The 26300-nt window shown below is 38.0% G+C and overlaps 1 protein-coding gene across 2 annotated transcripts in view; it reads right to left on the bottom strand.

Annotated features, from left to right (window-relative positions):
- Mon2 (MON2 homolog, regulator of endosome-to-Golgi trafficking) overlaps window positions 1-26300 on the bottom strand; it is a 68511-nt gene that overhangs the window by 26365 nt on the left and 15846 nt on the right. For both annotated transcript variants that reach the window (XM_027392286.1, XM_027392287.1), the window contains exons 3-20: window positions 26107-26234; window positions 25543-25674; window positions 21689-21818; window positions 18755-18849; window positions 18041-18166; window positions 16683-16877; window positions 14097-14221; window positions 13550-13686; window positions 12224-12377; window positions 10413-10639; window positions 8413-8494; window positions 7494-7678; window positions 6352-6464; window positions 5535-5639; window positions 5137-5217; window positions 4986-5059; window positions 4812-4902; window positions 1106-1207 (exon numbers count right to left, since the gene is read on the bottom strand). In XM_027392286.1, the coding sequence (XP_027248087.1) occupies window positions 1106-1207; window positions 4812-4902; window positions 4986-5059; window positions 5137-5217; window positions 5535-5639; window positions 6352-6464; window positions 7494-7678; window positions 8413-8494; window positions 10413-10639; window positions 12224-12377; window positions 13550-13686; window positions 14097-14221; window positions 16683-16877; window positions 18041-18166; window positions 18755-18849; window positions 21689-21818; window positions 25543-25674; window positions 26107-26234 (2282 nt within the window). The remainder of the gene's footprint in view (window positions 1-1105; window positions 1208-4811; window positions 4903-4985; window positions 5060-5136; window positions 5218-5534; window positions 5640-6351; window positions 6465-7493; window positions 7679-8412; window positions 8495-10412; window positions 10640-12223; window positions 12378-13549; window positions 13687-14096; window positions 14222-16682; window positions 16878-18040; window positions 18167-18754; window positions 18850-21688; window positions 21819-25542; window positions 25675-26106; window positions 26235-26300) is intronic.

The following is a 26300-nucleotide window of genomic DNA, read 5'->3' as shown; positions in this document are numbered from 1 at the left end:
ACGTGTTCGGTAAAATTACTATATTTAATTGTATATATAAGGTAAGAAACATGCATTAACCTAAGGATAGAAAAAACAATGCTGTATTACAGCTTTTGTGGTTTTTTCTTTTTTTACAACTTAAAAATAGCATATATTCAGTAAAGAGTAAGAGAAAACTTTCTATAAGCTTACCTTCTGAATAAAGGCAAGGGGGAGGCAATAGAGAAAAAGACAAAAGACAAAAGATGAAACTGAAACCAGTCACAGGAAAGGAAGGATTCCATGACTGGAGGAATACATATGTCACCAGAAGAAACAGAAGCAAGCATATCTTAAGGAGTTGTTGTTACTGTAGTTGTTGCTGTCCCCCAACCCCCCCCCCACCCCGTGCTAGGGAAGGAACCCCCAGGGCTTCAACATTTGATACAACACAGTCCAGTTTATGGCACGCTATCTTAAGCCCAACCTCATCTGACAAGATGGGTTAATCATAGAGAAAGCTGCACATATCCTTCATTGATAAATTTAATGCCAATAAAATGGGTGAAACTTTAGGAAGAATAGTTCTTTCTTGGGTTTCTAAAATGACATCAAATTACTATGATCCCTAAACTACATACAAACATATGGACCAACAGAAGCAGCTGGAGGTAAATACCAGCTACTTTATCAAGGGACCGCAAGTTGAAGAACAGACGTATCTAGAAAAAATTCTCTCACTATCTATGATTTAGTGGCAACAAAACCGCTTTTTTCTCTCACGATACTACCACTGTAGCAAACTTGTGAACAAGGTATATCTGTAACTCTCTCTCATCCCAAACTGCTCAAAATTTGAGAAATACCTGAAATTGAGGTGAATTAACAGACTGATCAAAGGAAACAGTTCCTAGCAGATAGCTGACATCTTTGCTAGTTCACAAGTTAAAATGTTACCCATTTTTATTTGATAAACCTTTCCCCAAGCTCATTACTATACAACTATAGTCCTTAAAATACAAGGAGAAAGAGGAAGGACAAGTTATTTTGTCATTATATTGAATCATAAGATCAATGTACAAAAAAAATCAATGTGCATGCCTTTATCAGTAAAAATATATAGTATTTAAGAAAGACTGTTTACCTCAAGTAGATGGCCAGTTAGAGGTCTCCATAAAATTTCTATTCTGTGCATATTAACCAGACCAGTTTCTAATAGTTTGGCAACAGCAAAAAGAGATGGTTCCTAAGGAGGAAACATAATTACATTTTGATATGATAAAGAGAATTCTGAGATCTGACTGTGAATAAAATATAACATTATTATGACTAGTCTATATATGTAAAGCTAGCAGTATATAATAGAACCTATTATTATAAGGCAAGACTTTCTGCCACCCTGGAACAGCTCCTAAAGCTACTCCAAAATTATATTGGAACAAAGTGTGAATAAGTTACAGATCTTAAAGAATTACAAACGCAATTTAAAAAAAAAATCTATACTAACATTCTATGGTACTGAAAACATTTGTAATATGAAAATGTTTCATGGGGCTGGAGAGATGGCTCAGAGGTTAAGAGCGCCGACTGCTCTTCCAGAGGTCCTGAGTTCAATTCCCAGCAACCACATGGTGGCTCCCAATCATCCATTATGAGAACTGGTGCCCTCTTCTGGTGTGCAGATATACATGGAAGCAGAATGTTGTATACATAATAAGTAAATAAACTCTTAAAAAAAAAAAAAAAGAAAAAAAAGAAAATGTTTCAGTGTCGTTTTCTTCCCTAATAGAAGCTGTAAATTAAATTACACTGGGATTTTAAGACAACTGTGGCACGAGCTAACCTATAGGTTCCCCTAAGAATTATCGTAGAAAATTTATGTTAATGGAGAAATACAGCAGAAGGTTGGGACTGACATCGACAGTTTTAAATGCATGGTATGTCATTTTGATTAGGCCACTGAACAACTACATAACTAATGTAGATTACAGTATCTACTGAAGTTTTTAATGTGTAAAATGGAGATAATAGTATATAAACTAGATCTTGTCAGAAGGCACATGGTAAAAGTCCATCTCCCCAAGAGACAACTCTCTAGGACTAGTCTTCCTCTTTATGGAACAGGGAACACATAATCACTTGTAGCAATTAAAAGAACATTTAGATGTCCTGGATTCACACCTGAAGGTTTTTTACAAAAAAGTTTTAACTAAAGTTCTATGAGCTTTATATTCTACTCAAATATTGCAATAAATTAATCATGCAAAAATATGAAACTTAAAAAGTTTAGGTTTACATCTGTCCTTCAAATACAAGGTGAAACATAATGAATAAAAGTTTAATCTTAAAGCAAAAAAAATGGTCATTTATATTATATATGAAACTGGCCTTTTAAAAATGAGTCTGCCTTGCCAGTTAAACTGATGGACTTCATTCTGAATGTATCCCTGAGTAGTAAGCATCCTTAAGATTTGAGGGTTCTTGCCAGGCAGCGGTGGTGCACACCTTTAATCTCAGCACTCAGAAGGCAGAGGCAGGCGGATCTCTATGAGTTCAAGGCCAGTCTGGTCTACATAGCGAGTTCCAGGACAGCAAGGGCTGTTACACAGAGAAATCTTGTCTTGAAAAACCAAAACCAAAAACAAACCAAAAAAACAAAACAGATGTGCAGCTTTTTGAAGAACTCTAACAAACCCACTGGGAAGAAAGACTAGAGACACAGTTCAGCTGAAAAGAGGAACAAGAACATGAACATCTTGTTCATGGAGAACATTCTAAAGTCTATCTTATAGAATTTATAATATTTATACTTGAACATTGTTTTGTGCTGGGAAACAGAACCCAGGACTCTTTGACTTAAACATTTTATAAAACTTTTTCATTCCATAGTCACCAACTCACTTGTAAACTAGAAATCTCTTTTCTTTTTATCTCATAGTCAAGTGTCATACATGTAAATAAGCATGCTGTGTCTATCAAACAGATACAAGTAAATTGACAGTGCTTTGTGAATTATATTTCATTTAGTACTCTATTAAGATATTATAGTTTTTGTATTGAGGTTTAATCACAAAATGTAACATTTTTCAAGATATCAATAAACTGATTAGTTTACTTTAGCATTTAATGTTACTCTTGCCCAGATATGGAACAAATAATTATACATATTTTCAAACACCTGAGTGTTCATGTAATTAACTATATATATGAAACATAAAACCATACTCCAGTAGGAACGTTTATTTTCTTTATTTCTATTTTTGCATGTGTATGGGTACTTTGCCTGCATATATGACTGTTCACCATGTGAACCAAATGTCCAAAGAAGGCTAGCAAAGTGAGTTTTGATCCCAATATGGAGTTAAGGTGGCTGTGAGCCACCATATGGGTGCTAGGAAGCAAATCTGGGTCCTCTGGAAGAGCAGCCAGTGCCCTTAACCTCTGAGCCACCACCTCTCTAGTCCCTAGTAAGAACTGTTGTTTGCTTGTTTTATGTCGTCTCGTGTAGTTCAGGCTGACCTGGGGTTCATAAAGACTTAACTATGATCTTGAGCTTCTGATCTTGCTGCCTGCATTGCCCAACATACAGGATTATATTAGTGTCTGCTTTTATGTGATGCCAAGGATCCAGCCCAGTGTCTCAGGCACACGAGGCAAGCTCTCTACCAATTGAGCTACTACTCAGCTCCAGGAAGAGACAAGAAGAGTCACATAAAACAATGATGACAAGCCACAGAGCATAGAATAATTAACAACTTTGGAGACAACATAGCTTGAAGCCATACAGTTATTATTTAAAAGCTGAACTGTCTTCATATATATTTGGAAGTGATCACACTATACATATTTTTAAATGCAGAAAGGTGGCTGGAGAGATGTCTGGCTGCTCCTGCAGAGGACTAGAACCCACACTGGTGGCTCACACCTGATATCCCAGGGGATCTAATGCCTTCTGACCTCCAAAGGCACCTGAACAAATGAACACACACACACACACACACACACACACACACACACACACACACACTTTTTAAAATGTATAAAGGACTCCATTCTGTTTTTACAGTGCTAGGACCACACACCCATTAGACAAGCACTGTGAATCACTCTCCAAGCTAAAATTTCTTATTTTACGATTCACTCTTTCTGTATTCATTTTTGTGGTAATGGAATCAAACCCAAGGCCTCCAACAGTGTAGGCAAGTGCTTTACTATTGAATACTGTTAGCCTCAAACACATTTCATTTAAAATAATGATTTCTAAAATATGATTACGCTCAAATTTTCCTGTGCTTTACAAATGTTAGAGAAAATATTTTGAGTATAGACAGGGATGTTCTTGAATGATAATATCAGACATATTGTTCTCCACTTACCTGACGGGGGAGAGACAGAGTCCTAGTCTACTTACTCAGTTAACAGATAATGACAATGTTTAATTGCAAGAGAGGAGAATCACTGTTGTCAGAAGGAAACAATGAGCCTCTGATTTTCCATCCTATGAAGACAGTACAGCACAGCCACCCAAATCTGCCACATACTTTCCCTAACTGTGATCTTGCATCACCCAAATCATAAACATCAAATACAAATACCATCAACATATTTTGTGAAAGCTAGTTATAAGAACTGTGTTGCATTATTTATATAATATTAAGAATATTCGGCACATAAGAAAAAAGGGATATAATTTTAAATTAACTAACCACACACGTAGAGAAATCCCGAGCTACATCATGCCCTCTTTATTCCTCCTTCTGCAAATGGTACCAAAACACCAGTCCTGCCAGTCAAACACTAAGGCCACTTAGACACCTTGTATAACTAAAGAGAAATGTAAATTACCACACCTTATTATTTCCATAGGCCATATCCATTGCTTCTAGAGATAAGGAACAAAGTGCATTTATTAAATGATGCAAAGATACGTCATCAAGATACCTAAAATGAAAATGAAAAAGACAATTTCATCTCAAATATACAGCTAGGAACAATGTGGCTGTCAATTTAAAACACAGACTTACTGTGAACTTTCAAAGAGTCTTGAAAGTATGTTGGAAATCACTGGCAAATCTGTCATCACTGCTGTTGTTAGAACCTAAAGGAAGGATGGAGTCAATTGTAAAGTGTGACACTTTAAGAAGTGCCCACTGGACAGGAAGGGCTGTCACTTACTGTACTGGGTCCTTCTACAGCTCTTCCCGGCTTCAAGGCACCACCACCACTCGGCTTTAGTCCCAGAATCCACACAAGATGCTGACAATTAAAATAAGGTTATAAACCTATAAAAAAATCTAATAAAATCAGTGATAATATCTAATAATAAAAAAATCAGTCATTTCTAATAATTAAAATGAAAATAATTGGCACCATTCATATAAAATAATTATAGCATGCAGAAGCAGTAGAATTTAGGGCATTAAAAGTAGTCTATTACTTCCTAAAATAGAAGCCACTTGTTTTATTCCTTCTCATCTTCTTTTTCATACTATTTATTAGGCCTGCCTAAAGGATCAACAGGCATTGCTTCATTACTAGCAATCATAAATCTAGAATCTGATGCTACAACATACCTGCAGAGTTGCCAGCACGAGTTGCCATGATGTTCCAAGAACAGCACCGTGACAGTGAGCCAAGTTAAGTAGTGTCCTCATGCACTGGATGTTTTTGGAAGTCAGCTGTGGTGGAAAGAGACAGATTGGCATCTGCTGCTGTAGCGTCTTACAAATCACAAGCTTACAAGCCAGCAAGAAACATTCACAAGTCATCTTATATAAGTTTGGATGGTTCTATAAAACACAAATTTGCTTAATTAAAAGTTGTGTTATCAAAGCTGCACAGGTGGTTCACTGAGTAAAACATATGCCATGTAAGTGTGAGGGCTGGAATTCAGATTCCCATAGCCCACATACATGTTGGGAGGGCATGGTGACTTGTCTGTAACCCCAGTCATCAGGAGAAGAGACAGGGCAACCTAGACTAGCAGGAGAGTTCCTCATTCAAGAGTTAGAAACCCTGCATCAGTAGGTAATGTGGGGCAGCAGAGGAAGACAGCAGATGATCATCTCTGGCTTCTACACACAAACACATGCACACACTCACTGGCCTACGCATGTGCCGACACACACACACACACACACACACACACACACACACACACACACACATGAATGCACACCATATAAACATACACATGTGCAAAAGAAGTTGTATTATTATGCCACTTATGATAATGTCAACAAGTTTGTTCTGGAACATCCTCTAGGTAAAAGAAACTAAAATAACATTTGTTTAAAAAAAAAAGAAAAAGAAAAAGAAAAAAAAAGCACACCAAGTGTCACTGGTCATTCATCAGTAACCAAATTAACCCCAGCACCCTAGTTGCATTACCATTACTGTTCCTTGAGGCTGGACTGCCAGGGGCTGACCCACTGCCACAACTTGCTGGTGGGATTCACTGGACGGACTTATCATCATTACACTGTGGCCCTGGATAGAATATGCTAGAAGACAAAGGAAAGCCTGGATGTAAGACACTGCTTCAGTTCTCTCAAGGTAATGTTGTATTGTAAAATAAAGTTCAATAGCAACAATTAAACAGCAGTACTATTAATCTAGATGCATGCAAACAACTGAAAACTCATAAGTTGCAAACACCAAAAAAAGCAAACGAAGTAATTTTCTATATAAATTTTAAAATAACTCATTTATAAGCAAAACAGAATTAGGACATAAAAAGTATCTTAAACATGTACCTATCTATGTGTACTTTTCTAGTTAGAGGCAAACACATTTTGAGTGTGAAACCTGAGTGTCACACTGAAATACACACACACACACACACACACACACACACACACACACACACACACTTACTCACACTAAATGTAATAAACCTTAAGTGTTTTCAAAGAAAATAAGTTTTTGAATGTTAATTTAAGGTCTACTAGGCTAAATAGAAAAACAGCAATCATCATTTCAACAATGTATTATAGTTTGTAAAGGAATGCCAGAATTATATTACTTTATCTGCATAATTATTACTTAAAATCTCTTATCACTAGATTCTTCCCCTCTCCACCTTTTTCAGGGAAGAGCAGAAAAGAGATGTACACTATGTGACCACACTAGGAAGAGAAACAAAGAGGTCCAATGACAGTAAGTCCCATCTTCTCTCTTTCCTTTTAAAGAGATGAAAGAACTATTTTAGCCCGGCAGTGGTGGCACACGTCTGTAGTCCCAGCATTCGGGAGGCATAGGCAGGAGGATCTCTGAGATTGAGGCCAGTCTGGTCTACAGAGAGTTCCAGGACAGTCAGCACTGTTACACAGAGAAACCCCTTCAAGGGGGAGGTGGTAGGTAGAACAGTTTTAAAGAAGGTGGATAGAATGGAAAGACAGGAAAATAACTGCCTGGAGGTAACACAATCAATGTATACAACAGCAGAGGCCAGAAATCAGAATGTCTGCCATCCTTTCTCTGTGCCTTATCATCCCATGAGGTGTGGAGAAAACTGTGCACTTTAACCTTACATTTATTGGAAAGTGTAGCTGCAGTGGTGGCGTTGAGCACGGTCAGCGCATAATGTGGAGGCAAGGACCCTTTGCAGATTGCGGTGATGAAGGCATCCCTTGACGTTACAAGGCCCAGTCTTCCACACAGAGCAGCCATAGTCAATTCAGCCTTTAAAATATTCTCAGTGGCAGCCTCATCTGTGCTGAAAAGATAAATATTTTAAGTTACACTTTAAAACAAGATGTGGGCTTACATGTTCTGTGAGGTTTTAAGAAAAGCTAAAACCAATCTACTTAGGATGGAACTTTAACAAATTAACCTAATATCTAAAAAAACTAAACTATGTACTGGAATGCACATGTATAGTTAGAAAAAAGACCAGGAACTTAAAGACTAAACTGAAATTATCAAACATTTTATTTATTTATTTTGTTTTAAGACAGGGTCTGTAGTCTAGGCTGGTCTCAAACTCATTGCAATTCACCTTCCTCAACCTTCTAAGCACAGAGATTACAGGCCTGAACAACCACATCTGGAATCAAACATCTTAAAATCAGTTAATTCTGAGGAGAAACATCCAGCAAATTATCATCAGTAAAGAAGCAGGATACAAGTGTTCCCTAATTTGAAATGCATTTTTGATTAAAGCATTGTGACAATTTCAAGCAAACATTGGCTCCAGGAGGGAGTGACAAAGAGCAACATTCTTAAGGAAATGCTAAGGTGATGGCAATATTAATTACCCTAATTTCATCACGACACTGTGCACACGAATTATAATACTGCACATGAAATTAAAAATGAGCATCAAAGTTCTAATCATACAGAAAACTACAGGTAGGAAATAAGTTCTTCAGACAAATGAAGTTCGTAAAACAAATTTAGTGTTGGTTTTAAGTGCAATGACATAATATAAAACTTACAAAGACGTAATACCTGGCATCAAGAAGGAGTGAGAGCGCAGCAAGAAGACCACACCAGCAAGCACTCACCATCTCTTCCCAAACGGCTCTACTAACTTCAAAGGAAACATAACACTTAATCATGTTACACCTGCTACAATGAACTGTAATCTATAAAATTCAAATATTCCAGTAACAACTAAATTATTAGACATCAAACACTAATTTTTAAAATACCCATAATAAAAAAGTCTCAAAGTTGTTTTAAAACATGTATTACATCTCAATTAACTGGAACCTTTTTCTTAAGCTTTATTATGTTCATAGTGTTCTGTCTGCATGTATCACTGCAGGCCAGAAGAGGGCACCAGATCTCATTACAGATGGTTGTGAGCCACCATGTGGTTACTGGGAATTGAACTCGGGACCTCTGGAAGAGCAGTCAGTGCTCTTAACTCTCTCCAGCCCAACTAATACCTTTTTAAAAATACACAATGCCCCTTCTGTTCCCTAACCCTTCAAAAGACCACACTGTCTGTGTGATCAACTGGAAATTAATGCAGACTACTGTCTAAAACATTTGCTCAGCTAAAATACTGTTATATCTGCTGAAAATCAACAAGTAAAAAAACACAGGAGTAAAATGGCATTACGCACTGCTGTGGGATAGCCCTTCTATACTGTGAATATGTATTCCTCTCATTGGTTGATAATAAAGCTAAACTGGCCTATAGCCAGGCAGAAGGTAGGTGGGAAAGACAATGGAGATACAGGGAGAAGGAAGGATGGGACTGTGGGGGCAGAGGAGAGATGCAATCAGCGGTCGGGGAAGCAAGATGCTAGAGGACAGGTAAAGCCAGGAGCCACAGGTAATACACAGATTAATAGAAATGGGTTGATTTAAATGTAAGAGCTAGTTAGTAACAAGCCTGACTATAGGCCAAATGTTTTGTAATTAATATAAGCTTTTGTGTGTTTATTTGGGACTGGGCGGATGGGACAAAAGAAAAGCTCCACCTCTGTTTACAGGGTACCTCACTGTTGGAGATGGGTTATACAAACATGTAAAGTTAAAATTGACCTTGTGAAATGAATGAGGACTAGAGAAGCTGGGGTGACGAGACATTTTCAAATCCAGATTTGAGGTCTGTGGGCCCCTTTGCCAAGTAGCAAGAAGCACGCCTAGTGCCCATGTGTCAGTCTCAGTATTATCTGCCAGGGCTCCTTGAAAAGCTGACTGACACCTGGGCTGGACAAGCAACATCTGAGATCAAGGTAGAACATCGTGTAGTGTTAAACTGTAAGGGTACCAAGAGAACATCAGAAATGTCAAAAGAGCATGGCCCAGCTTCAGAAGCCTCACCCTGAGCATCACACCAAAACATGATGGCCACTGGTGATAATTCCTTGGAGTCAATAAAAATCCAGTCTTATTAAAGAGTGAGCATCTCCAAAAATGACACAAACTGATATTTTTGCTTCCTCACATATTGATAAATCAGTAGCTAAATTAAACATAGTAATTGCCCTGTGCTAATCTTAGAAATGAATAAACCAATTTGGGATATAGCCTTCTAAAAATGTCAAGGTCATATAAAACAAAAACTAAAGAACTGTGTCCTACATTGCAGGAAAATATCCATATACAGTGATAAGTTCAACAAACAAGGGACCACAAGGAAAACCACTGTGACAACTGGAAAAATCTGAAAAAGACCTGGGCTTAGATGAAATATTGGATTGACACCAATTTCTGCTGGTAACTGCATCAGAACGGGGAAGGCTATAATCAGTTTTAGAAATACACATCCAACTATTAAGGTGTAGTGGGGACATCCTCTCTAGAAAATCTCAAATAGTTCAGAAAAAAAAAGATAATGATATGTATACAAATAAGGAGAAAGGTAAGCTCAACATGATAAAGTGTTAATAACTGGGAAATAAGGGTAAATGGCAACATAGGAACATTTCTTCTAAATTCCCCCTAAATTTCAGACTATTGAAAAGTATCAGTGATAGAGAATCATGGCATACCTGTCTCCTTATCTGCCTGGTCCGACACTGACTGCTCGTCGTGCTGCTCTGATGACTGTGAGTTTGCTCCTTCAGTGACAGTAGGACACTCTGTTTCAACCTCTCCTAACTCTCCTTCTATCATGGTGGTGATTCCACGGACAAGATCCAATAGACAGTGGAATGCCACAGACATGGCATAGCCCTCTGGTATAGTTGGGGGTTCAACCTTGTCCAGCATCTCTAGGCTGAAATCATGAAAAATTAAGGCACTAATGAGAAGATACAGGAAAGAAAACATAGGAAGCTATTTCCATAATTTGTAGACTCTAAACATTACTGACAGGATGAGAAAAATAAAGGGACATTACTGAGCTTGTCTCATTCAGAGAAGGGTCCCTCTGCAGTATTTTAAACTGGTTAGAGGGGCTGGAGAGAGGGCTCAGTATGGATAAAAGGTGCTTGCTGCCAAGCCTGAGGATCTGAGTTTGATCCCTTGGACCCACGTGATGGAGAAGGGAACTGACTCCTGCAAGCTGCCCTCCAATCTCCATACATGTACTATGGAGATTTTTTTTTTAATGTAAAAAATGATTAGAAAAATGAAGGCCTGGCTGCTACCATAACTTCACCTTGAGATGTATCGATATCTTCACTATTTTTTGATATAAGAAATATAAAAACTAACATAAAATATATTAAGACAGATTACAATGCTTCTGAAACTCTTTACTTTTAAAATAAAGTACATAAAAGATAAAATGATAAAATGAGCTACAAAGAGGAAGATGATTCTACATCAGAGAAAACAAAACTGAGCTACTCAGATGTCATGTGACCTAGGAGACAGTCAGCCAACAGTACAAGTAACACTGAGGGACATTTGTGTTGAGCTCAGATGTACTAGATAGAAGAAAGTGTTCAGAGGGCAAGACAATAAATCTTATGTTCTAAATTGGGACAAACGAGGAATTATGGTTCTGATCCCTCCAAATGGCTAATTCTCAAACTAACAATACAAAGAATAATGGTACTGGGATAACTATATTCTCATCCAAAGAAAAAGAGATGTTAGACCCCTATCTCTTGTACATAAAACTAGCTCAAAACAAACCAATGACCTAAATGTAAAAGAAATTACAAAACTTGTAGAGACATAGACATAAATCTTCATAATAGATAATGCAACAATATCAAAACACAATTAAAAAATAGGTGAAATGACACCAGCAACCTTTAAAGCCACTGTGCTCCACAGCTAGCAGCAAGGGATGGACAACCTACAGAACAGCAGCAGCTTCTGCAAACCTGTGTATGACAGAGACCTAAAACGCACGTCCTTCTATGTTCTTGCTGCTGTAATAAACACGATGACTGAAAATAACCAGAAGAGAAAATAACCTCACTGGTTTCCTAAATATTAAAAGTAATTTTTCTTACATATAGAGCCCTAGAACTTAGCTATATGACTTCCATCCCATAAATTGGAGAAATTAGTTTAAATAAAGATGAATTTGCCAAAGGGAATTCAATTCTAGAAGAACTTTGTCCAAGAGGTCTAAAAATCAAGTCATTATTTAACTAAGAAGCTACTTGGACAACTGAGTCAATTCTTAGGTAAAAAAATCATATTTTTGCTTTATAATGCTATTAAGAGCCTGCAAATACAAGAAAACAAAATTTATTACTGATTAAAATTCTTAGAATGTGACAAAAAAGTAAGTTCCAAACTGTATTAGCAACATTAAATATAATCCAGACAGAAGTATTTTAGAGTTAAATGTCATCTTCAGTGGTATTATTTATTATAGAACAATGTTGCTACTACTCACTAGGTGGCTTTTGCACTGCCTTGAACTGTAATAGTCAGGATAGGTATCCAAGTTCCTCTGTATTCAAATGCTGGTAGCAGAGTAACACCTCCACCAATCCCCACCATTCCTGAGCTGGCTGGTGCTGAGACTGGGCCACCAGCATTATTGTTTCCTATCAGATAAGGAGGAAAAGCAAAGACAACAATCTATTAGTTGATTACAAACCAATACATTCCAACTCAGACTTGAAGACCCTGTGCTATCAAAACAAGTGTGACACCTATAAATGACATTCCTAATTCTCTTTTACCCAGAGCACCTATTCCTTTAAAACATTACTTCATTTTTTAAAATATAAAAATCACTAGAGAGCATAGGCAGATAGCTCTGTTGGTAAAGCATTTGTCACACAAGCATGGGGACCCAAGTTTGTTCCCAGAACCACATAAGATTTATACGTACACCTCAAACAGTGGAAATTAGTTTATACTGAACCTCACAGTAAGTGAACAAAACCTAGCAACTCAACGGAGAAGCTCCAATAGGAATAAACTGATGGATATACAAAGTAGTGCCTGAGTTTGCTCCCCAATACATACAAAAAGCCTGGACTTGGTAATGCATGGCTGCAATCCCAGCTGTAGGGAGGCAGAAATAGGCAGATCCCAGTGGCCCACCAGTCCAGTCTACTCAATGAGCCCCAGGTCCCAGTGAGAGAAAACTGTCTCAAAATACAAGGTGTCGGACAGTCCTGGAAAATGACAAGCAAGGTTGACCTCGGCCTACACACACACACAGGCCTGTGCCTGCACATATATGAACACATACACAGTTATAAGAACAGACAAAGCTACAAAATTTTAATACTTTATATAAGACCTCTTCTGGAAGGTAAGAATAGAGAGTTAAAAGGCCATTCATCAGGTACGTCAAAGTCACAGTCAAAGATGATAAAGGAAACTAGAAGCCATACACTGATTTCCAAACAAACTGAAATCATGTGAGTCAACTTCTATTGAGATATTAAGACCTCCCAAGAGATTAAATGTCTAGACTTTTTTTTTAAAGAATCCAACAAAGACTTTTTCTAAAATGAAGACTAGCACCTAAACATTAGCCCTTATATAATCAGAGGAAATTAAAGTATATCAGAGAGGAAAGTCTATTCTGAAAAAAATAAAATAGTTTGTCATGGTAGGGTCAAATTATTCTTTAATATTTAAAAAATCTTTACTCTCAATATACTCAGGTGTTTTAAGTTTGTGTAGGCACAAGATTTCTCTGCTAGCAGCGAGTACTGTAAACCAAGAAAGAAAACAAAGACAAATCTGAACACGACATTACCAGCTTGATTGGCTGCGGCAGGGTTTCCAGTAGGAGGAACGAGAAACAAAGACTGGATAAAGGACCCCAGTGCATTCACAATGTCTCGGAAAACCTTGGTGGAATGCTGCTTCATGTCATACGACTGACAAAATGACCTGTGAAGTAATTTTACACATTTCTGGGAAAAGTACTTTAATGTATTATATTATTCACATTTTAAAAGCAAATGATACTGCTTAATAGTTACAGTTTCATATTTGGTGTCACTCATTACACCTGAGTGGTTTCTCTAACTTGGGTTAGAAACAAAGGTTTCAATTCAAGTCAAAACAAAACAAAACAACAAGACATATTGGCTGTATTTGCTTAGTAAACGATGGCAGCAATCATCTCCCGAGTGTCTGACCTCTCCCAGTTCTTTCCCAAGCGTCCACCTGGTGTTGTCCCACACAAACACCATTTTCTTGGATAAGCATCACTAATAATTATGAATAGATACTAAGCTTGTCCCAACTCAGCACAGTTATCAAGCTTGCCAGCTAACAGAACATTGCTGTGACCTTACCTTAATAACTGAGGCTGCACACACAGCCTGTGTATCGATTCCACTGCAACAGCTCGAAGCCACTGTGGCTTATCTGCATCCAGAAACTTCACCAGAAGTGACAGAAATATTTCACACTCGGTTACCTAAAAAGAACAGGATTTTTAAACATTTTGTTGAGTTAACATGATTTGACAATGTTATTATTTCTTTTTAAGAGTAACTGGGATAAAATGGAGAAGGAGTAGAATTTGCTGGAAACAACACAGCTTCTCTAACTAAGGACCTGCTAGTCAGATCTGCTGTCTCTAACCCTTACTTTTGGAAAACATAGTACACCATGATCTTGCCTCTCTAGTCCTATGAGCTGTTCACAGATGCACGGTCTGCCCTGCAGTAATATATACAATTGGATGTCTAAAAAACAAAGGAACAATTTGGTGTGATGGTGCAAGTCTATAATCCCAGCACTCAGGAAGAAGAGGTAGGAGCCAACCTGGGCTACAACAGCAAGGCCATGTCTCAAAAAGCAATAGAGCAGAGAAAAACAGCAAGAAACCTGCAGCAGCTGAGGGATGCACAGACACAGGCAGGTGAGGAGGCACTTAGCACAGGGCCCAGGGCTGCTATACTGAGCATCAGTTCACACTGCTGTTAGTAACGCACTTTTTCTTTTCTAATTTTGTGTATATAAGTGTGTTAGTGTGTTACTTGCATGTATGTCTGTGGTGGCCAGAGCATGCATCAGACCCCCTGGAATCGGAGTTAAAGACAGTTGTGAGCTCCCATGTAGAAGCTGCAAACTGAACCAGGGCCCTCAGAAAGAGCACAAAGGAACACATCTCTCCAGCCCCAATGCACACTTTATCCTTAATAACGTCTTTAAATAGTGATATGAGTAACGCATACCATGCAATGTTTACTACATGCATGACAACTGAATGACAGACAAAAATGAACCAGTATAAAGGTAAATGGATTACTCCTGTTAATTATTAGTCAAGTAAACAACAGGAACTATGGAAGGTGAAAATGAAACTAACCTTGAGATTACTAAATCAAATAGATTCTTGCTGTGTGCAGCTAGTAACTAGATGTTTCAGCTGTGGGTGCCCCAAAATGAGGCAAGAAATCAGGGAAGTAGCCTTCAAGATTTTAATCCCAGCACTCAGGAGGCAGAGGCAGACGGATCTCTGTGAGTTCAAGGTCAGCCTGTCTACAAAGCAAGGCCAGGGCTGTTAAGAGAAATCCTGCCTCAAAAACAACAACAAAAGGTGAAACATTAAATTGGATAAATAATTAAGAATCCATTCCTAAAGGAAATCAAGGTCAGACTAGAGATACGGTAGCCACTTTAGGTTAAAGTTAATTGATTTTTATAAACTCCTTAAGGGCACTTTCAAGAAAAAAAGGATCTGGGCCAACACTGTTAGTAATCCCAAAGGCAAAGACGTACCTAGGTCAGAAGATTAAAAGAAGAAAAGTGCATTTCACATAGAGGGATACTCCCTCAGCCTAGACACACAAGGGAGGGCCTAGGCCCTATCCCAAAGGATATGACAGACTCTGAAGACCCCCATGGAAGGCCTCACTCTCCCTGGGGAGCAGAAATGTTATTGGATAGGTAGGGTGTTAGTGGGGGGCAGTGGAGGAGGGGAGGAAGAGGAATGGAGATTGACATGTAAAACAATCTTGTTTCTAATTTAAATAAAGAAAAATAAAAAAGCAAAGTGCAGCCATATTTTAACTACAGTTAGTTTCATCTATTCACTGTAATATGGGAAGAGAACTAACTGACAATCACCTCTGAGATACCTGGAAAGATCTTCTACTTACTAGTGGGACAAAGTGGCTGTTGAATACCTTTAAGTTCCCTGAGACCATGTGTGAGAGTGTGTGAGGTCAGACACATTTTCATAATACCATTATGATTTGTAATTTTCAATGTAGTTAACACTTGATCTGATAGCACAAAAACAATGACATTAGAGCAGTAAATGTCTTGACATGAATTGTGGAAGGAAAATCAAATTATACTAGAATCTTTGTATTTCACTGCCATACACAATTAAAAGAGGCATACATATATAATATTTTAACACATATATGTGTACACACACACACACACACACATACACACATATGCTTTATCTTAAAAACATTCTGATGCGTAATTTCCACTGTTAACTTGAGTGAATTAATAAACACCTAGGGCATTTATGGGATACATGTTTGGGTACATGTGTGAGGGTCCCAAAGAGGACTGACTTAAGGAGGAGAGTTCACCTTGCATCTGGGTGACACCTGCAACAAAAGCTGGGAACCCAGACGGGATAAAAGGGGAGATGGAGGAGGCCTGACACCACAGGCACGATCACAGTTTATTGGCTACAGTGAGGCAAGCAGCCTTTTGTGACATCCCCTACAACCATGACATTTCTGCCTAACTCGGGCCCCAAGTAATATATTAGCTGGCTAAGGATCAAGATCTTTGAAACCCTGAGCCAAAAAGTAAGTCTTCCCTCCTTTAAGTTGTCAGAGAGCCAAGACACTAACACACAGCACATGCAATTTTATGTGCAAGCATGTTTGGAAGCTAACACTTACCAAGAGACTATAGAACTGCTTGATCAGAACAGACACCACTCTCAGCAAACGCATGCAGATGGGAAAGTATGGTTTTTCCACTGGTGCAGGAGAAGATGAAGTGCTGGAACCTTGTCTGAATTTTATGTTTGGAGAAAAGAGCTTGATCACAAGAGGGCACACCCTTTCTTTGAGGAGGAAACTGAATTCCTGATGCTATTTGCAAAGGAAAAGAAGAATTCACTTAGTTTGTACCAATACTTCTAAAGCATAGTCACACTAATGAGATTATCATAAATAATCTAATCTAATAACTGTACATTTTCTTAGTAAGCTTTGTTCTGACAACTTTAGAATGTATATAATGCACTTTGCTTACTCTCCCCCACATTCTCCTATTGCCCCTCCCCACGAACCTTGCTACACCTCCCCCCTTCCTTTTCCTTACAAATCCCTTTCTCATATTCATTGTTTTTTTTCTTTTGTTTGCTTGTTTCCCCAAGAGTTCTTAATTAGTACCATTGTGTGATGTGGGTTTGAAAATATCAATTAATGACTGGACACTCACTATTGGGTATACAACTGGACAGAACTTCTGCCCCTCTCCCAGAATGTGAGCATTACCAATAATAAGTCAGCAGTAAGGTCTCACGCTGCCCTTGTCATACTTTACACCGAGGTTTGAAATGTGCACTGTTCTTAAATGCACTAAACACAAACTGGAAATATTTCAAGAAGGTGCTGCTAAAAAATGGCTTATTTGGAAGCTGGAGAGATAATTTGTCGGTTAAGTGCACTGGTTCTGATTCTGATTTTTTATTTTGATTTTGAGCCAGGTTTGATACTCAGCACCCACATACTGGCTAACAACCATCTGTAACTCCCATTTCAGATCTGATACCTTCTTCTGGGCCCCATGGATATTGCATGCCTGTGGTACACAAACATACACACGGCATAAACACCCATGCACATTAAAAAAAAGGAAAGAAAGGAAAAAGAAATGGCTTACTTTCACATTTCTTTCATAACTCCAAGGCCTGGGGAAGTCTACACAAATAATTTATTCTAATTATAAAATTTTAAATTGTTGGGAGCAAGAAAGACAGACAGGAAGACATACAGACAGAAAAATACTAAATCAAAATTATGACTATGACCTCTGTGCTCAGAAGACTGAGGCTGCTGTACTTATAAAACCCTTGTCAAAAAAGAACAAAAACACCACCAAGAAACACATATCTTAAACTCTCAAAGATAGAACAAACAAGATATCTCTCAAAATAGTTTGGTCTGAAGCCTAAGGCTATGTTTTTGCATCTTCTAACAGGGAAGCAGTACATGTTGACTTTGTGACAGGATAGTATCAGTTGGCTTACTTGTAGAAAGACCTGAGGAAAGTCATTGAGGACAGACTCCAGCAGCTCAAGGCCAAAAGTCCGAGTCATTTCTGTCATGCCTACTAGCCAGTAGGGGGCGTCGGCGTTGACCAACTGACAGAGGTCCTGGGAAGCAATCAAACAGTGTCATGGGTCACAATAAAATATGCCTTCCACAACTCACAGTTTGTAAAACTACAGCAAAACAAACATTTTTCTGAAAAATTAAACATCAGAAATTCAATTTTGACAAATTATACATTCAGAAGATTTTGGCAAACCTCTATAGAAGCATGTAACTATAGCCAATAAGCAGATAGCTATAGACAAGCATTATTGTAAGATTAGAACAGACTTCTAATCTTACTGTACTTTAAAATGACTTAAAAGTCAGGCCAACACATACAAGGTATTTGTATATCACTTTACATCAAGTAGACAGCAAATGTATTATTTAAACTTTTCTCAGTAAAGGAATGTTTTTGTAGGATTAGTCATCCCTAATATACCTATTTTTCTAATTACCAGTTTAATTCTACTTCCTTAAAGTGAGACAGCATTTTATCATGTTAGTCAGGTATACAGTAGATGAAGTCTTTCTTTAGTTTTTTAGAAGTACTTTAATATTAATTTTGATGTACTTAATATTAAAATAAAATAAAAGAACCCACACAAAACTACATGCTATAATAAACATTTTGTCAACTGAGATACCTGGAAAAGCATATATGCATCTTTAGCACAAGGCTTCAGGGTGCTGACAGACCTTCGGTTACTGTTTCCTTGGATCAGCACTGGAGGCTCTATGTCTACAATCAAAACAGGCCAGGGATGGGAGGAAGCACATAATGACCTTTAGCAAATCATATACTTTATTTAAGATTCGTCCTTCTTAAGAGATCCATAATCCAGTACTTTTAGAACTATGTCTCCAAAGTGAAAAATGGATATTTCATATAAAATACTATAAGAATTATTCTTCATTTTCTTACATACATTTTAATAAACTTGATCTGCCATGATAACTATGAGTCTCGGTTGCACCAGCTAAGAATCAGCTATAATGTTTTCTCTTCCTGCTCACAGCATTTTGTTTTAAACACTAATATGATGGGCACATTCACTGGGCTGACGTCATAGTCTGTGGTCAAAGGTGGCTGATGTCAAACCTGAAGAACTGGATTTGATGCCCAGGATTCACATGGTAGAAAATAAGAGCTAATTCTCATAAGTCGTCCTCTGACCTCCACATGTTTGCTAAGGTATGTACTTGTGGACATGTGTACACACACACACACACACATACAAGAATGCATGTGCGTTTAAGAATTTGGGGTATTTTTTGTTTTATTGTTTTGGGGTGCCTTTTATGTTTTATTTATTTATTTTGGTTTTTCAAGACAGGGTTCCTTTGTGTAGCCCTGGCTATCCTGGAATTCACTCTGTAGACCAGGCTGGCCTTGAATTCACAGAGGTCAGTCTGTCTCTGCCTTCTAAGTGCTGGAATTAAAGGCATGTGGCACCATGGCTGTACTATACTTTTTCCTAAATAGTATTTTTATTGATGAGATTTATTTATGCATGTACTTTATGTATATGGGTGTTTTGTCTGCATGTACATTTGCACATCAGAACAGGGCATCGGATTCCATGGGACTATGGTTACAGACAGTTGTGAAACACCATGTGGTTGCTGGGAATTGAACTCAGGACCTCTGGAAAAGCAGCCAGCGTTTTAACCATTGAACCATGTCTCCAGCCCCAATATTTTTTTTAAGATACCATTCTTTGTAAATTATAGCAGCCTTTAAAATAAGTGTTGATTTGATAAATAATTGAAAGGGGTTCTTGGTATTTTTTTTTATATTATTAAACTAGAAGGTATTAAATGGTATGTTAGCCTTTAGAGAAACATGGCTAAAAATACTGCTCCAGGAATTATATCAAGGTTGTGAATATCAGACATTTAAACCAGAAAATTGTCCTATACTTACAGTAATTTTGAATAATTCCCTAACATTTCAAACTACTGGAATCCTACTTGTACTTTTCCTCAAAGAGAAATGCAGGAAAATCATGTATCAAAGCCTGTGGAAACATTCTAGCAAACCAACAGTGCAGAATGGTTGATCTAAATGCAAACCTTCAGTCAACAATCAACGCAGGGCAGGAAGGCAAAGCCATCAGTAGCATACGCATAACTGCCATACTTTCCCAGTAGTGCACATTTTACCAGTATGTCGTACAAACATCAATGTAAGTGAACCGTACTCGACATCAAAAGTTAAGAAAGTTGACAAACAATGTGAAGTGAAAGGCAGCTCATGTTTTACAAGCCCAGTGAGATGGTGCTACAGGTAATGGTACCTGCTGCCAAGCCTACTGACCTGCATTCAGTCTCTAGGATGGAGCTGTAGGAGAACTGACTCTGACATTCACATATGTGCTGTGACATGCTTGTCCAAACATGTGTGTATATTCCCGCACTCACAACAAATAAATAATTAAGTGTAAAAAACATATAATTTCTTTTTGCTTGAGAAAAAAAAAGCCAGGTTGTTCATGATTTCAGCACTTTAAAATCTTTTCTACAGGAGGTGCAAAAAATATTTTTCAACCATAAAAGGTTACTACTAAAAACAATTTCTAGTTAAAAACTATCATCAAGTCTCAGAAGTTATAACATGTCAAGCAGCAAGTATCTGTATAAATCCTCTAAAAGGGGTTTCTAATTCTTCCCCCCCCCCCCCCCCGAGACAGGGTTTCTTTGTATTGTTTTGGAGGCTATTCTGGCACTCACTTTGTAGACCAGGCTGGCCTCAAACTCACAGAGATCCACCTGCCACCAACACCCAGCGGTGTTTCTAATTTTTAGGAATCTTTTTAAAAATCACAAAGATGTAACTCATAATCAGAATATTTAATAAAAATGTAAAAGATTCACATATGCCAATAATTTCCAAGAGGTGTCTGCAAAAATTCCCATGAGGGTGCTTACACTTGGAAATTTACCTTGATGAGGTGATTCAAACAGTGAAAACAGATGGCACTCAAGCAGCTCTAAGATATCAAACACCATACAATGTCCCGTAGGAGCTTGTCACTGAATTAGAGGATAGCCACACAATATAATCCAACTATTAATATGTAAACTATGCAGCGAGCACACCACAAAAAATCATACAATATGTTTGTATAAAAATACATGCAATATAATATTTTGCTAAAATGAAATTATCTCTTTCTGCTTCTTGCCTACAGTGCAGTGTGATCAGTCACCTTCCATGTCTGCTCTAACGGCTTTCCTGCCACCATGAACTGGATCTCCTCTAACGATCAACTGGGATAAACCCTCCCTTCCTTGAGCTGCATTTGTCAGGAAATTTGTCAAGTTAGCAAAAAAGTAAAGGAACTCATCACATATCTAAACATACATGCATTCATACATGTTTGTATGTGTTTATAACTGTGTATATATATATGTGTCTAAGTTTTCAGGTGTTTTGTGAGTGTTTCTCTGAGACTGTATGTTGCTGGCCTCAACCTTGGGATCCTGCTGAGACCAGGGTTACAATTTGTCTCCAAAGGAATATAATGGCTAAATTGTTCAGCTTCTGGGTGATACTAGGTCACAAGGTACCACTTTACCTTTGTGTCGCTCATCTTCAGCCACCATCCTCTCGAAGACGACAGTGACGACCTGCCGTACTGTAGCAGCAGCTGTATTATTTGTAATATTGTCCTTTGTGAAGTGGAGTCGAAAACAAAGAACAATTGCCTAGGGGGAAAAATGCCTTAGGGTGAAGTAAAACTGAAGAACATGCACATTAGCCTAGCAGATGAACCACAAGTAAATAATTTGTTACAATTAGAGATTAAAAGTTCCACTTTTTTATAAAATAAACCTATAAAAATCCTCAGATTTCAAAATAATTCAGTATCAGTAAATACATAGCTATTTAAGATTAGCTAAAATAGTTTGAAACCTGTCTTTCCAAATGTGGTTCATTTAATGTGTATAATAGTGTGCCATGCTTTATTCTTCCAGAATGACTTGCTTTAGAAATAGCAAGTATTCATGCCTGTTGTATCACTAACTCTTTAGAGAGGCACTCTGTAAACTACTAAACACATAAATAAAAGTACACTATTATTAAAAGGGTGCCACACTGTTCTCTTTAAAGAGCAACTTTAATATTAAGAATTTCTGTAGACAGTTATATTCCTTACAGGTATGTAATTTCATGAGTTGCCTGAACCACATGGATTGTGCCCGTTTTTTTAATCACCCTCACATTTCCTTGTGCATCTCCACAGTCCAGCTCTTCCTCTCCCCAAGTCACTGATAACTAACTGATTTTTATTCACCATTGACCACTCGGCATTTTCTACAATTTTATATAAAATATTCATGTATTTTGCCTTGTGTCTGGCTTCTTTTATTTAGAGCCCTATTCATGAAGTGTGTGTGTTGCCCTGTGTATCAGTATGAGTTTCCTTTCATTCCTGAGGAGGTTCCACTGTATGGCTACGCTTAACCATCTATCTGTTGACGGACATTTGGACAGTTTTCATTCTGGTGCTACTCTGAATTAGGCTGCTATGAATATTCAAATGTAGGTCTCTGTGAAGACAAACAGCTTCATTTGAACTGAATAAATACCTAAGAAGGACATGGCTCGGTCACAGGGTAACACAGGTTTAATTTTGAGAAACTGCTATTTTCTAAAGTAGATTTACATTTTGTTATTCTGTGTGTGTGATTTCAGAACTATCCCATCCTCAGCACTATTTGGATTGGTGCCATTTACACAGTGTAACTGTCCTAATGGCTATGACAACACTGTATGATTTTAGCTGTCAGTGCACTAGCAAATATGAAGGTGAGGAGCCTCTCCAGGCATCTGCTTGTCACATTATCGTGAAGTGTCTTTAGAATCTGTCATTTTCATTCAGTTACTTTAAAAGAATGTACGTGTCCTTTGTCAGATACCTGTGATTGTTTTCCTCTCTCTATCCTGTTACTTAATTTACGGTTCATGGACCATAAAATCCAAACTCTAAGAAATGATTATATACACCAGTATCACAAAGATCTTCTAAGAGTTTAATAGTTTGAAAACATACCACTCTTGGAAAAATATGAAATGCTGTGTCTTATCAACTTGTATCAAAAGTTTTAAAAGATTTATTTTAATTTTATGTGTTTGAGTGCTTTGCCTGCATGTAAGCACACTCCCTGCATGCCTGGCGCCTGAGGGTGCCAGAGAGGAAACTGGAGACCAAACCAGTACCTCTGTAAAAGCAGCTACTCTCTCTCTCTCTCTCTCTCTCTCTCTCTCTCTCTCTCTCTCTCTCTCTCTCTCTCTCCTCCCTCTCTCATTTTTCAAGACACGGTTTCTCTGTCTATCCCTGGCTGTGCTAAAACTCATAGGGCTTTGCCTGCCTCTGTCTCCCAAGTGCCAGGATTAAAGGTGTGTGGCGCCACCACTGCCCAGCACAACTACTATTCTTAACCACTGGGCCATCTCTCCAATGCTCTTACATTCAAACTTTAAATGACATGGCTTTAAACAGCACGGTCACTCTGTATTTCAACTTAAAAGTACATCATATTGCTACACAAAAGCTTTCATGTTGATCAGTTTTTTTTTATACCTTTGTACTTGAATTTTAGTAACAAATATTTCATTTTCAATAAGGTAGCATACTAAAATAAATCCTAAAATTACTTCTTTCTCTGTGTGTGTGTGTGTGTGTGTGTGTGTGTGTGTGTGTGTGTGTGTGTGTGTATGTGTGAGTATGCCTGTGTGTGTATGCACATGCTTGTGAGTGTCTGGGCTCAGGAGCGCGCAGTGTGGATGACTGTGTGAAAGCCAGTCTAAACATCTTGTTTTTGAGATGAGGTCTCTCATTGGAACTTGCCTACTAGTCTAGACAGGCTTACCAATGATGCTCAGGGTGCTGGTTGGTATTTTCAACTTAACACAAGCTAGAGTAACCTAGCAACAGGGAGCCTCAATGGAGGAATTGCCTCCATCAGATTGGCCAATGGGCATGTCTGTGGGCCATTTTCTTGATTAATGGTATGAGTGTAGGGCCCATCCCACTGTGGATGGATTCTATAAGAAAGCAGGCTGAGCAAGCCATGGGGAGCAAGCTAGTAAACAGCATTCCTCTATGACCTGTTTCGGTTCCTGCCTTAAGCTTTCCTTGATGATGGACTATATTACCTGTCAGCTGAAAGAAATCCCTTCCTCCAAAAGTTGCTTTTGGTCACGGTGTTGATCACAGCAAAAGAAACTTAATTAGGACACCAACAGATCCTCCTGTCTGTTTCCATACTGATTCATGAGGCACCGCACCCAGCTTTTCACATGGAAGGTAGAGATGCAACTCAGATCCTCATGCTCGTATGGCAAATCCTTCATTAACTGAACCATATCCCACGCCCCAACACTTCTCTCTTTAGTATGTCAATGGGTAACATTTAAAAAATTTTAAATACATTTATTAGAAAAATAATTTGATAGCAAGAAACCAAGTGGAACTATATACAAAAAAAGTATATATAAAGCCTCTACTTAGCAGACAGGAGCCTAGAACAAAATAATTGCAATTAAGTATATTTTCATTATGCTCTAAGAACACTGAATTAATATCTGGAAAAGATGAACATGCAAATCCACTTGAGCTATTATGCATGAGACTGTAGACTTCTCTCTTTTATAAACTATCCATTTTTAAAAGCACAAAAATTATGATCAAACTACTGAAAGTCCAAAACAAAGTTGGGCATGGTAATGCACGCCTTTAATCCCAGTACTCGGGAGGCAGAGGCAGGCAGATCTCTGTGAGTTTGATGACAGCCTCTGTCTAAGGTCCAGACCAACCAAGGTCTTTGTCTTGGAGACAAACCATTAGCTGAAAACTGTGCACTTGTTACTTTCTCATTTACAGAAATATTTCGTGATTTTAAGAACTTCTTGAAGAGCTAACTATATAAGCGAACAACTGTTAATATTCCAAAGAAGGTGTAAAGGGAAAAAATAAAATCCAGCTATGAAACTTCATCCAGTATAAATGCTCAAAGAAGGTTTTTGGTCATTTAAAGAGACAGGCTTGAAATGTTAATTTACATAATGCATACATGTAAATTAGCTTCAACACAGGAGCATTGGCAATTACAGAGTGAGAACTACCGGAGCCAATTCGATTCAAGGCGTTTCCTTCCTCTTACTTCCCTTCTCCACCCCTGCTCTACATTTTCTCCTTTTATTCCACCTTCTATTCATAGCTAAGCAGTGGCCAAAGGCTGGTCAAGCAACCTAGCATTATGCCCTCTAATGAGGAGGCACCCACAGCTGCTAATGCACAGTGTTGATCATCACAATAACTGCAGAGAGGTGAGCTGCTCTTCATTCCAAGGCTTTTCTCTTTTAATTGGCTAATTCAAATACTACCTCCAAGCATCACAGGTACCCATTAAGTATGTGTCTTACCTTAGAAAGTGCCTCGTCATGAACTACTGTGTTGGTTGTTAAGAGAACAAGTACTGTTTGTAGCAGCTTAAGTTCTTCTAGGCTGTTCTCCATTAGCTGCCAAAGCATGTTAATTATGTTTCCAGCAGCAGTCTGTCAATCAGAAGGTGGAACACAGAGTCAACTCAGATCTGAGAGATGATGGAATATAGTCATGGTAATATTTTTTTCTTACTGTCTATCACCAAATCAGATACAAACAAAATACATTTAATACATTTATGAGCAACATATTGTCAATTCAGATCATCTATACTTTAAAACATGAATTATATGAAATAACTATAATGTGACACTGAAATTGGCTTGATTCTACAATCAGCACCTGCACTAATGAACTATGCCTTCTTAGATGACAAGTAACTCATGAAATGCATTTAATCCTTAATGCTAACTTTATTTTAAATTACTATATTTCATTTCATAAAAGTGCTTTGCAGTTGATATTAGTTGAGCTTCCATCTTCCCCATGAAAGCTGCTGATACGACTCTAAATAGGCAGCTCAGATCAAATCTGTGTCCTACCTCAGACACCACCTCATGTGACATCAGTCTCTGAATGGCGGCCAGACACAGCTGAGTAATCTTCGGCTCCTTGGTCCCACACCCCATCAGGAAAGGCTGCACGACTTCTGAGCTGTTCTCCTTCAGGGCTTTATTCAGAAAACATGGAAGGTAAGTTATTGGATCTATTCATAATTAGGGGTATTTGTCTACAT

The sequence above is a fragment of the Cricetulus griseus genome, assembly GCF_003668045.3.
Source record: "Cricetulus griseus strain 17A/GY chromosome 1 unlocalized genomic scaffold, alternate assembly CriGri-PICRH-1.0 chr1_0, whole genome shotgun sequence".
Taxonomy (NCBI): domain Eukaryota; kingdom Metazoa; phylum Chordata; class Mammalia; order Rodentia; family Cricetidae; genus Cricetulus; species Cricetulus griseus.
Note: the sequence above shows the minus strand (reverse complement) of the source record. Positions and strands in the feature narration are given on the sequence as shown.